Source organism: Callospermophilus lateralis, chromosome 3, assembly GCF_048772815.1.
Source record: "Callospermophilus lateralis isolate mCalLat2 chromosome 3, mCalLat2.hap1, whole genome shotgun sequence".
NCBI lineage: Eukaryota > Metazoa > Chordata > Mammalia > Rodentia > Sciuridae > Callospermophilus > Callospermophilus lateralis.
Window position 1 is genome coordinate 68,930,148 of NC_135307.1, and position 14,110 is coordinate 68,944,257.

The 14,110-nt window shown below is 34.5% G+C and overlaps 1 protein-coding gene across 1 annotated transcript in view; it reads right to left on the minus strand.

Moving 5' to 3' along the window:
- Positions 1-5,020, minus strand: part of Syt16 (synaptotagmin 16) — a 106,934-nt gene extending 101,914 nt beyond the window's left edge. The window contains exon 1 of the mRNA XM_076848336.1: positions 4,498-5,020. Within this exon, the coding sequence (XP_076704451.1) occupies positions 4,498-5,020 (523 nt within the window). The remainder of the gene's footprint in view (positions 1-4,497) is intronic.
- Between the last annotated feature and the right edge of the window lie 9,090 nt (positions 5,021-14,110).

Sequence of the window (14,110 nt, forward strand, 5' to 3'; positions counted from 1 at the left end):
ACCAAGTGAATGAAATCAAAAGGCAAAAAAGAAAAAAGAAAAATCTATAAAAACAAGAACCAATTCCTTAGAAAATAGATAGACAATCTCTACTAGACAGATCCCCAAACAAAAATCCAGTATCAAGAAAAAAAGAGAGAACTGCGCTATAAATACCATAAACATTAAGAGAGTAGTAAGGCTACTGAAGAAATTTTGCAGAGGATAATGAGAGTTTAGGTGAGACTATATGGGGATGCTCTGACAGGGTAGAGTGTAAAAGTGATGGTGCTGGAAAAGAGAAGTAGGTAAGTCCATGAAGCCATGGTGCAGATGTTTTAGAGAGAGATAAAAAGAGAATTGGCATAGAGATTTATAAGAAACTATGGAATTTAGGTTCAAGTCATATAATATGCTAAATGATAAATAATGACTTTGATGGTGACTGTTGTGAACAGCCAGAAGCAATGGAATCACTTAAGTATCTTTAGAAAAATAGGGCAATAAAACTATGATCTAGAATGCTTTATCGATAGTGTTTGCTTTGGGGTCTCTGCATTTTGTACTGCATAAAGTAATTTTTCAGTAATACTGTTTCTTCTGATTTCTTGAGACAGCATTATCAAGAGGAGAGGGCCTGTGCCCTGAGGTGGGGCAAGGAGGCTGATGCCTCGGTTTTGCTACAGAAATCCTCACTTGCATTGTTTTATGTCTAATAGATAGGCTAAAAGTCATCTATTGAGATGCAGCATGCCTACCTGGAATTCAACATCATGCCAATAGTGGATTCCCAGTGCTATAATCTATTCACTCCTTTTATTAGATCTACAGTGTCTAATGCACGAGAGGTTGCTATGCACAGGTAATTTTCTCTTTCTCTCTCTCTTTCTCTTTCTCTCTCTCTCTCTTTCTGCCTCTCTTGTGTATCCAGCTGATGTTGGAAACTAAAACAACAGTCTGTATTACAATATGCTTCTTTTTTAATTTATTTTTTATTCTAATTTGTTATATATGACAGCAGAATGCATTACAATTCATATTATACATATAAAGCAAATTTATCATATCTCTGGTTATATACTTAGTATATTCACACCATTCATGTCTTCATACATGTAGTTAGAATAATGATACCCATCATATTCCACCATCTTTTGTCCCCCCATGCCCCCTCCCTTCCCCTTCCTCCCCTTTGCCCTATCTAGAGTTCGTCTAATCCTCCCATGCTCCCCCTCCCAACCCCCACTATGAATCAGCCACATTATATCAGAGAAGATATTCGGCATTTGGTTTTTTGGAATTGGCTAACTTCACTTAGCATTATATTCTCCAACTCCATCCATTTATCTGCAAATGCCATACAACCAATACCTAAACAGAACATGATTATGAGGATGGAGGATGGCACACTTATGAAGTCATAGTGTGCCAAACATTATGGCAAATATAAAGAATAGAGGGAAAACAGAGTATGTCCTTAACAGGTTTATGATAAAAGTTTGGCTCTATCTAATCAGATTTGAAGGGAACTAACAACTAATTTAAGCAAAACACATTAAAAATTTTATTCAAATTAATTTATAGACTAGAATACAACATGTATACAGATAAATAGATGTATAATCACCAACATGTATACATATAATATATATAAGAATGCCATGTATCTTTAATTATTCAGTAATTATGTTTAAAACTTAAAATAAAACAAACCCCATTAAACTAAAAAAAAAAAAAAAAAAGAAAGAGGGTAGTAAGGAAGTAGTATGCTCATAGAAGAAACAAACAAAACTCTTGAAAAGCACTAACAGAAAAAATCCAAATAACTCAGATAATCTTATATTTATTAAAGACATTGAATTTGCATTTCAAAACTTTCCCATGAAGAAAATTCCAGGCTCAAAAGTCTTTACTGAAAAATTCTAGGAGTGGACAAAAGACACCATTTCATAACTTGTATAATTTTCATATGAGAAGTCTACTGTAATTCTTTTTTTTTTTTTTTTTTTTTTTTGCAAGCCATAAAAAATAATGATTCTCAGGCTGGGGCTGTAGCTCTGTGGTAGAACGCTTGCCTCACATGTGTAAAGCACTGGGTTCAATCCTCAGCACCACATAAAAATAAATAAAAAAATAAAATAAAGATATTGTGTCCATCTATAACTAAAAAAAATTAAAATAATAACTTTCAACAATTTTTTCTGAATTATAAGAAAGGTAAATACTTCATAACCCATTTTATATGTCAGCATTATGCAGATACCAAACCAGATAAAGAAATAGGAAAAAGACTACAAAAATCAATATCCCTAATGAAAATAGATGAAAAAGTTCTAAACAAAACACTAGCAAAACAATTTCAGAAATAAATGAGAATAATAATATACCAAGACCAAGTGGATTTTATCCAAGCTGTACTAGGCTGGTTCAACATTCGAAAATTAATCAATGTAATTCATCTCAACATATTAAATAAGAAAAATCATGTGATCATCCCCAGAGATGAAAAACAACATTTAACAGAATTCAACATTCTTTTTTGATCAAAAGCTCTCAGCAAGCTAGATCAGAAGGGAACTTCAACATACAACAGACAGCTACAGAAACATAACCACTAAGTTATAAAAGACTGAGAGCTTTTACACCCAGTTTAATATCAAAGCAGGAATATAAATCTTACCACATCTTACCACTCTTTTTTTATTTGTTCTTTTTAAATATACATGACAGTAGTTACCATTCTTTTTTACATGATAACAGAGGCCCTATTCAAAGTAATTGGACAAGAAAAAGAAATAATAGATATTAATTTTGGAAAAGAAATTAAACTGTAGATCCCCAAATATCCCTTATTGTACAGAACTGTACAATAAAGATGAATTTATAATATGTAAATTATTATCCTTTTAAAAGAAAAAGTGTGTTTACATGTAAATTCTAAAATCAGACTACCTAAACTCTGCAGCTTCCTAAGTGTGAATCTTGTTTCAAAAAACTCTCTGTCCCTTTTCTCAACTATAAAGTAAGAAAAACAGCAGTACGTTCCTTTTAGCATTGTTAGCTTTCCTTGTCATTATTCCATCATTAATCTTTAGCTGATGTCCTACTACATACCTAACACTATACTCACAGCTAAGAATACAGAGACAAAGCTAGGGCAAGGTTCTTGCCTTTAGGATTACAATATAGTGAATAAATAGCTCCTAAATGGATAAATAAACAAGTTGATTTCCTGCTATTAGATTATATTAAAAAATTAACAAAACCAGTGTTAAGTATTTTTGAGTCTGATACACATTAATTTCAAATACTTTTCAACTTGGGCAATAATTTTTGAAAATATGAACAGAAATTCAACTCAACTCTAAGAAATTCGACTACTTGTCCAAATACTTCTAGATGAATCGCTACAGATAATTTTAAAAGACTCAACATTGCAAGACTTTAGATTATTAGATTCAGAAAGAATATCAGACTGCCTCATTTTTACCAGTTCATTCTAGGATTTCATTCTTTAATCTGAGTGAGGGTATCAAAAAAGCATTATAAGAGGAATATGAAATTATGCTTCCTTGGATAACATTTCCTGTATTTGGATAAGATACTTTTCTATAAAGATAAAGCTAAGAGGAACACTGAAAATGGATGAAGAGACTAGTAAATATCCTTGAAAAATCTGCTCCCTCCAATAATAAAGGAATAATGGATTTTATATATGCCATTAATTACCTACTAATCTGTGTGAGCTATACATTATAAACACATCCCAACCCCCTTCTATGCATATCATTGCAGCTGTCCTTAACCCAGTAGAATGTCCTTACTTCAGGTTAGAGTATTAGAAGCATAAGAAATTCCTGCTAGAACTGAGGACAGCTACTTTCACAGAGTTAATTAGATTGTTATCAATTCATTATTCATTTATTGAAGGCCCAATAGGCGCTCAGCTCTGACAGCATGAAGCTTCATAGGCAGCATTTATTAAATGTGTCCTTATCGTACAGGCTGAAAGAAAAGGAAGCTATTCCTATTTCAAAGATTTCCTATCTCCTGTCATCTCACATCACATCTCAATGAAACACTGTGAGAAGTGTTCTTGGAGTGTTATCAACTAAAAATTCTGCAACAAGTATGGCTTTTTGCACAGGATTTCACACTGAATAATATAGTAACATCTAGAAATTCCTAACCCAGAGGGGAAAAAAAGAACATTTTAAAAGATATTTTTAAAAGCATGACATGTGCACAAGGGGCTTCTCAAATGGAATCCATGGATTCATTTTAAGCATTTCAATTGCTCAGAACTATTGTTTGCAATATGGAGCTCACAAAATGGATCTTCCAAAGTTTTATGTACTGAAAGTGTTCTTACAGATTTTATCTCTCAGTCAGAAGCCAGAATGAGGTAAGGTATAAGAGAGAGAAAAATAAAATCAATATAACTAAAAACCAGCCAAAATAAAACAAATAGAAAAGTCCTTTGGAAGAATTCAGAGAAAATGATACTGGCTAGCTTACCTTGCTTTTTTCCATTAACTTTTTCTAAAGTGCCAGGAAGCTGGCTGTCAAAGCTGTGTTGAAGGCCACATCTTTGCTTTTCAAGGTGATGCTCTTCCTCAGCAATAGAAGAAAGCACATGTGGGGCCTTGGGGTCATTCAGGGTCTGATTGGGCCACTGAGATATTATGGAACATGAGTCCTTTGCGTGTTGGCTAAGTCTGGGGCTTGAAATTTGGACAGAGTCCTGCAAATCAGTATTACAACATGATAAATGATCCTCTTCAATAAACAAGCCATTTGCATCTTCTTGGCTCCAATCATTGTCTTGTTCTTCATCTTCAAAGAATGTCTCCTGAATCTTAATATCATCTAAGTCCTGGTCTAATGTGTCACTCAATTTAGAGTCTTGTTTGCTTAAATGCACCAGAGGAGCTGATAACGTTTCCCCTGCTTGCTGGAGAGCTTCATAAACTCGGGATATCCAGGAAGAAAAAGACTGGAAGAAGTTCTGGGAATCCTCAGATGCCATGGTCAATACCATGGCCAACTATCTGGTGTCTAGAGAGTCCACTCGTTCCGTCCTCAGTACTCTGGACTTAATGTGAACTACAGAATAAGCATGATGAGAAATTAAACTGGAGGTCTCTTAATGGTTGTGAATAGTTCACTCTCAAAACTTCTCAGCTGAAACAGAGGAAAGAAATACTTACACCTGTTAAAGTTACAACCTCAGACCCATCACCAAATACCTACAATCAATGTCAAACAGCATTTGGAGATAAAGAAACATCATCCTTGAAATCTCAAGACAGCTAAATAAAAATAACTGTGAAAGTCTAAATGTGGATTGTATCAAAGCCTATTCACCTCCACAGAAATGTACAAAGCTTCCATTAGCAGTACTGGGTTCTATTCATGGGAGCTGAGAAAAGTTCATCCCATATAGACCATGCTTATCAGTGTGAAAAGGATAAATGAATCTTTATTAAGGGCCAACTGGGCATGGCATTGCAAAATACAAGAAAAGTTTCATCTACAAACTTGCAGAACCCAGAAAGCTGACTAACAGGCATCTCTGCTTTGTGACACAAAGGTTTATATTCTTTCAAAAGAAATGTTTTTTCTGGAATTAAAAAACTTTAAGCAAATCTTAAAATAAGACTTTACATTTTTATGCAATCTCTAGAAATTACATCTATTCTTGGATGCAATCACTGCAAAACTGAGGGTGGCAAATGGATCACCCAGCTTACTGAAGACATGTCCCAGGCATCTTGTTGCCTTTGTCTATGTTCCAACCTCCCAAAGGCAGCCCTCTACAACTTGTAAAACTTCAGAAATACACTTCATCCCACAAGACTCATAGTCTGAGGAAGCAGCAACAGGATATCAACAGAACAACAACATATTATAATGATCATACTGCAAATACCCATATTTTTGCATGCATACAAACATATATATATACATATACATAAGTGCATGCATTATATGTGTATGTATACCTTATTGCTTTTAAAGATCAAGATGAAAATCATTAATGACTACAGAGCCTAAAGTCAGTACTTGAAATTAGTTACCTCATTTCTTTTATAGCAAGAACTTCTTTCAGATTGATTTTATCTGCTAGAAGCCCTTAAGTTTCTGTCCTCTTGATCTCAGGCAACTGCATTTGATAATGACTGCTAATATTCTCCCCAAAAATGTCTTGTTAGCTATTCATGTATGACTGATTCATTCAATAGGCAAATATTGATTAAATGCCTATGAATTTCTGGGTACAATGTCAGGTATAAGATAACCCTGAGGGCTCTATCTTCCTAGAACCCATGTTTCAGTAAAAGGAGAACTGAACTCTGTATCCCCCCAAAATGCTGGATTATTGAATAAATCCTACTCAGAACTGTTGACATATAAATATTCTGCTTAGTAACACTAAAGAATCTAAAGAACATTTGTTCCACCCCATTTCACAGCCCACAGTTTGGAAGGTTGTTTTCCCCACAAACATGTCGTATAAGTTACTATGCTTTGGGGCAACCCAGATTTAGAAGGTTCTCTCTGAGAAACCCACAGAGCTCTCTACCTTTTCTCCCAACTGAATGTCTAGGTGTGCATGGGCTGACCCCAATGATACTGCCACCCAGCACTCCACCATTCCTTATTCTCCTTGCTATCAAGTCTCCTGTGCCAATCACACTAACACACAGTGTCTTCCAAAGTGGCTGTGCTCTTTCCTGATTTCTGTTAGGCCTCTCTCCTAACCTACATAGTAAATATTTGCCCATTTCTTAAAATGCAACTACTATTTCCTCTGTCAATAATTCATCTACAACTGCTTTGAATGCACCTTTATGATCTACAGTTTCACTTGATGTGGTACATATTTGTCAAGCTTACTCTTTAATGGACTGGGAGTGCATATGTGTTAAGACTCTTCTTACACTTTACAACTCCAGAATCCATATCAGGGACTCTGAACATGTTGGATGGATGGACGAAGTTACTAATGAAAATACTGACAGCTAAATAACCCTGATTTCCTCATTGATATTCATCTGTAAATTAGAGTTCCCTCACTAGATGACCTCCACCTGTTGCTTTCTGCTCTAAAACTATAAACTCTCTATAAATTTCTCTGCCCTAGAATTTACCAAGTGGGCCAAACAGCACTGTAATAGTGAGGTGGTAGATATTCCAAAGAAGGTTGCCTTTTCAGGGACTGATTCTATACTTTTTTAATAACAAATATCAAATGGTCCCAGAATGATTTCAAGGCCAAATCTCAATCCATATATGAAAAAGTGTCCAGCTGTTATATTGTAAAATGCTCAAAAAGGAAAAGCACCTAGAGCTAGATCCTGAAAAACTACCTATTTAGAGAGGGAACCATTTGTATTATTCTAAATCAGCCTAAAGCCAAAGGGGCTCCGTGCTGGCAGAGTAGCCATGGAGATACCTTTATGCATAGGTAAATTTCAACTTAATGGGGAGAGCACACCAGTGCAACACAGATAGATATCTAGTATTGTAGTTCTTTGGGAACTTTCTTACAAAGTGACTTTCTAAACCAAAGTGGCTTCTGAAGTGTGTTGATATTTAACATTTGATGTTATCAAAATATATACTTTCTATATAATGTTTCATATGAATATAAATATATATAAAAGAAAAAAATTAAACTTCTGAATTAGAAAAATATATTGATAGACTTACAACTGAAAGAACTCATTATTAGAGTTAAAATAGTTCATGATTCTTCACTATTGTGAGATGTATAAAACAAAGTTGTGTGTGTGTGTGTTTGTGTGTCTAAGATACAAGCTCCTATCACAAATGACCTGAGAAGGTTTATGACCTATCAAAGTACTCAGGATAAACTAGCAATCCAAGAAAGAGCAGTAATTGATCAAGATGAAAGGAAATTCATCAGTATATTCCTAGAGCTACATTTTTTAAAATCTTGTTGTCATTAGAATCTATTTTAATTCGTACAGTGTTTAAATGAATTAAGAACATTTTAAACATAGGAAATGATTAAGCAGAAAGCATTAAAGAGCTGTGTTTCTATAGGGGACAAACTATCAAATTCCTAAGCCATATTCTCATCATCCTCACTGAATATAATAGTGAACAGAGAAGTGAACCATGTCCAGAATAATAATGCTCACAGTCTCAAAAAGGCTGTCAGATAAATATTTCTGGCCCCATTTTCTACCTGATGACAGCTGCTTGCAGAGAGAGAGAGTGTGCATATAATGACCTAAGAAGAAACACCAGCTTCTAGAAGGTATGCCTTAAAAATCTACGTTGTCTTGGTGGGAGCTAAAGTGGATGCCTATACAACTGTGTGATCTTTAAAGGATATTAAGCTCCCAAGAGAGACACATTCTGAGGGAGAGGAAAATGTTTCCAATAATGTAGTTCGCAGGTAACCAAATTCCAAGTCAAAATTATATACAAGTTCATCTGTAGTGCATTGATGTTTGGCATTTTCTGAAGAAAATCACCTTAGATAATCTTTTCTCACTGTTTTTCTCAGTGCATAGGACAGTCATAAGTAAAAGTCAAGAACACCAGGTTTATTTCAAATGTCTTCTCACAGCTGTCAGTTAACTTCCCTTTGTCATCTATGAAGTGTTGGGTATTTATTATTGACTTACTAGAGTGGTCATGAAGCTAATTAAGTCTGTCATTATCTTGCCTTTTGGAGAAAGTCATTTTGCATTACCTAAAATAAATGAAAAAGTTTAGGAAGATTAATAATTCATGGAATCAAAATAAGAACTACAAAATGGGCTGCAATCCATCTTTAACACGATTCAAAAGAGTCTCAGGTGTTTTCTGCTAAGAGCAAATTTGTTATGTGGGTAGAGCAGGAAAATGTGCCATCAAGATGACATATCTTCTGTAGCATTTGTCCAAAATTTGTTCTAAATGTTGACATCTTAACAAATCAAAAAATGGACCACTGAGGACTCTATTCCAACAATATGGATACACTACAGCCCCAGTATATGGCTGGGCCTTGGGCAAACCTGCAGACCTTTTACCAATGGACTTTAGGGGTTGATGAACAGAAAGCAAAATGAGAAACTATCATACAATGGAAATATATGTTCATCAGTAGACAAGGAGGAAAATAAGAGTGTGAAGGAAAGAAAGAGCACTTGGAATCACACAAAACAAGGCTGTCTTCAATCTGTCCCCCAGTCACGTGTCACAGTAGGCAAATCACATTGCCTGGGTGTCTCCAAACACTCTCATCCACGATGTGGGATCACTACTCCCCATCTCCAATTCAAAATGGACATTAAATCATGCTACAGTGTTTTTTTGTTTTTGTTTTGGTACCAGGGATGGAACCCAGGGATGTTAAACCACTAACCCATATCTCTAGTCCTTTTCATTTTGAGATAAGGTCTTACTAAATTGTTGAGGCTGGATTTGAATTTGCAATCCTCTTGCCTCAGCCTCCCAAGTCACTGAGATTATAGGCATGTGCCACCACTCCAGGATAATGCAATGTTTTTAAAGCCCCTAGAAGAGACACCAGTGTATAAATCAACTCAACGTAAGTCACTCATTATTAAGCCAAATTTTGTAACATTTTTAAAGGGCAAAAATATGTCAAATTCTTGTAATCTTTTCTGATGTTCTAATATCTCATAAAAATGACATTATAAATGCATCTAACATTTGCCAGACACTTTACAGTATACAATACTTCCTGAAAATATTTATAAATAAACACTCTTTATGAAACATAACAGCTTTTCCACATTACAGATGAAAAATTGAGGCCTGGGAAGGGTAAGAGATTTGCCCCAAGGTTTTATCTACAATAAAGTTTGGAATTGGTATTACAATTCTACTTTGTTGAATTTCAGATTGTTGCTTTATCCTCACCTCAGATCTTCACAAAATGATAATGAGACAGTGAAGACACTAGAAATTAAAAAGGTAGAGCAATTTTCCTAATAAGTAGAGAGTGTTGAGTTCAGATCAAGGTCTGTCTGACTTGGGAGTTTTTTCTCATTCTGTTTCTGCTACACCATAACAGCCCACTTCACTGAACAAAAATCTTTTAAAACATATGGTTGCAATTACTTTTCAAAAACAAGTTTAATAAGGTAAAAATATTCTAAAACCCTGCTTAAGCCAAATAACATATTAATATACATTATATACTTACATATATTGTAAATACATATATTTGTTTATTTTAAACTTAACAGCTTTGTGTTTCAGCATAACAATCTCAGACAGTCGAGGACTGGCCTAACAAAAGTTTTAAATTGTTTAGGGTTTATGTGATTATAGCAATAGTGCCTTTTAAATATTCTTTAGGTTTCATTAGCCTACTTAGTATTTTTGAGTATCTATTACATTCAAGGCAGAGATTTAAACATGCTCTGCAAAAATCCAGTAGTTATAATATAAACATATAAGGTCCTCACCATTTCTAGAGGGACTATTTGACACGACTTTAATAACCCAATTTTCTCAAGAGACTGTCTCTGCTCTTGAACAGGAAACCCATTTTTTTTTAACTTGAATAATAAAATGCTTCAAGAGAACTAAGGATTTAATTCTATTTAATTAACATTTACCTCTTAAGGTAAATCCTAGCTAAAGTGCTCACCATGGACTCCCTACAAGATGGCACCTATGTCCCAAGGCCACTGGCACATATCAACTTTCTCCCAATAAAGGAGATTCTAAAAGCTCAAATAACATCCACAGTACAAAGCAACATAATTAGGAGGTAACGCAATGAAATCGGGGAAAGTAAAACACAGGCACAATTAACAGGAATTACTCCCAGATGAGAAAATATGCCAGACTGCTGATTTTTGTCCCAAGAGGAGAGAAACATTTGTATCACTTGAAAATACAGTAGGCTCAAACTTAAGGGAGAAATTATGGTACCAATGTAATTGCAGCTCTCTTGAGATAGGTTAAGCCATACTCTAAATGTCAGCAATCATTCAGTGTTTGTTAAAGTTTTTGTTAATTATAGAAGTAATACCAGCCTTATAAAAATTTGTTTAAAAAAATGAAAAAAGAAACCAAAAAAAAAAAATCACTCACATCCCTTGTGCCTTAATTCAACTCTAATTATTTGTGCACATTCCTTCTATTATACATCCTTGTATTTGCAGAGTTGTAATCATAATATATAGGAATCTAATAATTATCTTTGACAACTCCTCCTTTATCTAGAATTTATCACCAAGGCCTACCCATATTCCATCTAAGTAACTCATGAATCTATTGGCCTTTTGCCCCCTATATAGGTAACACTTGAGTTTAAGACACCATTATTCCCTCCCACACATCCACAGCCTCTTCAGTGCCCCTTCCCTTTAACCTGATTTTCCCAGAATGACCTCATTGGTCTTTCTAAGATGTATGTTCATCTAGTTTTAAAATGACTTCCCAGTGTTCTTTGTATTTTGCCCATCATCAATACAATATATACCTGTAATGGAAATATCACAATGAAGCCCACCAAGGTGTACATTTAATATATATTAATGAATGTAATTTTTAAATACACCTAATGATTAAAATCCTCCCCCACCAAAAAAAAATCCTCAACAGGACTTCTAAAGTCATGTGTGGGTCAGCCTTTTCTCATTTCCATTTGTTCTCTCTGCTTTAGAATCTTACCTCTTCCTTTCATCTCCTTACCTCATCAGGCTCTTCTCATGGACTGAAAAAGCTCTCTTCCCTCCATGATTCCTCTCCCACATCCCAACATCACCCATTCAAGTCTCAATTTACCATTCACTTCTCAAAATGCTGTGTGTCTGACAGTCCACCCCCTTAAACCAGGCTAAATAAACTATGTCACTCTGAAATATTCTCTCGTAACACCTTTTACTCATTCTTATTGTCACATATTGTAATTGTAGTTTATTGATGACTCATACAATTATTTATTTTAACAGCAGTCTTCTGCACTAAACTAGAAGTTCCAAGAGATAAGTTAGTTGTTTAATTTCTGTCTTTGCTGTGTATCAGCATCTATCGGAGTGACTAACACTGAATAGGTAATAGATACTTTTGAATACATACATCTATATACACACATACATATTTTACCATACTACTCCTTTCATATAACATTTCTGACACATTTTGCATGTTACTATGTCTTTTATGTATACTACTTGTAATAATATTTTAAAACTACATTTTCAATTAGGGCCTAAAAACTTTTTTTCCAAACTCAAATCTTAGAAAGTATCTATTGTTATAATAATATGCAATCCTTTACATCTCAAGGGAAAATATCCAGTATTTTCCATCAGAATGAGAATGTAATTATATTACTAGAGACATCAGACATTTCATATTTTTAAGTTTTTTGTCAGAAACAAATAATTAGAGTAACTTTAACAAACAGCCCCTGAAATATTTTCTTGATATTTTGTTTTAATTATTGTCATATTGTTTAGCCAGCAATAGTTTGTTTTTGTTTTCTTTTACTAGAAAATATAGAAGTAACCTTTACATTTCATATCAAATTTTGATAAAATTTTTTAAAGTTGCTCTTTGACCTTTCTCAAATCCCTCAAATTACACTTATCCTATTTTTTTTTTCACTATGACTTTAGGAGAGACAACAGAATAACACTTAAATAGATGAGGCACATGGGCCAATTCCACCCCCATAATTAGCTATGACCTTAAGAACGATGTTTGATTCTTTGAATTTCCATTCCATCACCTGGCAAATGACAGAACTGTGCTGGGTAAGTTGTCAATATTCCCTAAAGATAACACACTAAAGGAGGATCTTAGTCTGTCTCTGAAAGATACCCTATGACCCATAATTGCAAAACAAGTTTTAATCTGGCTCCCACTAGGTTTGTGATGAGGGAAATATGAATTTTCATCTAATGAAATTTTCATGTGTAGGCAGAAAACCATTCCATCACAAATTACTAATCCATCAAACATGTTTCTTCTAGGTCCTAGAATATAGCCTCACATTCTTGTTTACACTAGCCCCCTCCTATTTATGAATGAATGAATTCATCAATGCTAAGAACTATTGAATATTTTTCCTATGTTTCCCTTTCATCTGTTTACACAAGCTTCAGACTAAGCAGGTAGTAAAATTCTTCATTACTAAAAAGACTATTACTGTGCATTTTAGCTTCTTCATTAGCAGTTATCAAAACAAGGTCTCCAGGGGTCCTTGATGACTGGGCTTTTGGAATAGGAATGCTAATAAGATGACAATGTCAATGCTTCTGTGTCTAGTAAACATTAATAATCAGATTCCCCTGAGATCCCATCAGAAACAGCAGCCTTAATGGGATCTTTGTGGTTATAAACATAAGTCTGTTAGGTGAGTGGTACATGGTGTCTCTCAGGTCTGCTCAGTCAAGGTGGCCCCTCGTGGAAAACACTGCTTTTATATTTCCCTTCCTGCTGGCAGAGAATTTTACATAAGAACTGGGATGCACTGTTTTCTAAGCATGATTGTGAACCAAATGTTTCTTAACTAATTCTACATACGTGCATGACCTATTTTATAGCATTATATATAGTTTTACAGATTGCATCTATTCAGTTAAACCAAAATGCTAGTTAGAGTTCTATTTTAGGCTAACAATGCCTATTTCTTGCTTTTCTCCTCTCTTTTTCTTTAGATCCCTCCAATTGCTCATTGAAAGACATGGGATCCTGCTTGCTGAGAATAGCAAAGACCTCTGCACTCTTCTGTTACAGTTCAGTTTACGTTCAACTAGAATTTATTAACATCACTTATAATGAATGGGATTCTATCAGTAAACTACTAATATTTCATTCCAAAAACATATCTAGTATAAACTCAGGTCCTACAATAGAGCAGCTACGGGAAAAAAAAAAAATTCCTCAAGTGGTATGAAAATGGCGTTTCCCATTGGCTTCCTCTTCTAAGCATGGTCCCACATAGGACACGCATTTTAGATAGTTTTAGCTTCTCTGTGAAAATGCTAAATAGAATTCTTGCCCTAAAATGTTCCTAAAACTAATACTAGTTAGGGCTTTGGCTATAAAGTCAAACTACAGGAAAAATAAAAACTTAAAAAGATCTTTCTAACAGAGGATGATGAGGTACCAGGAATAG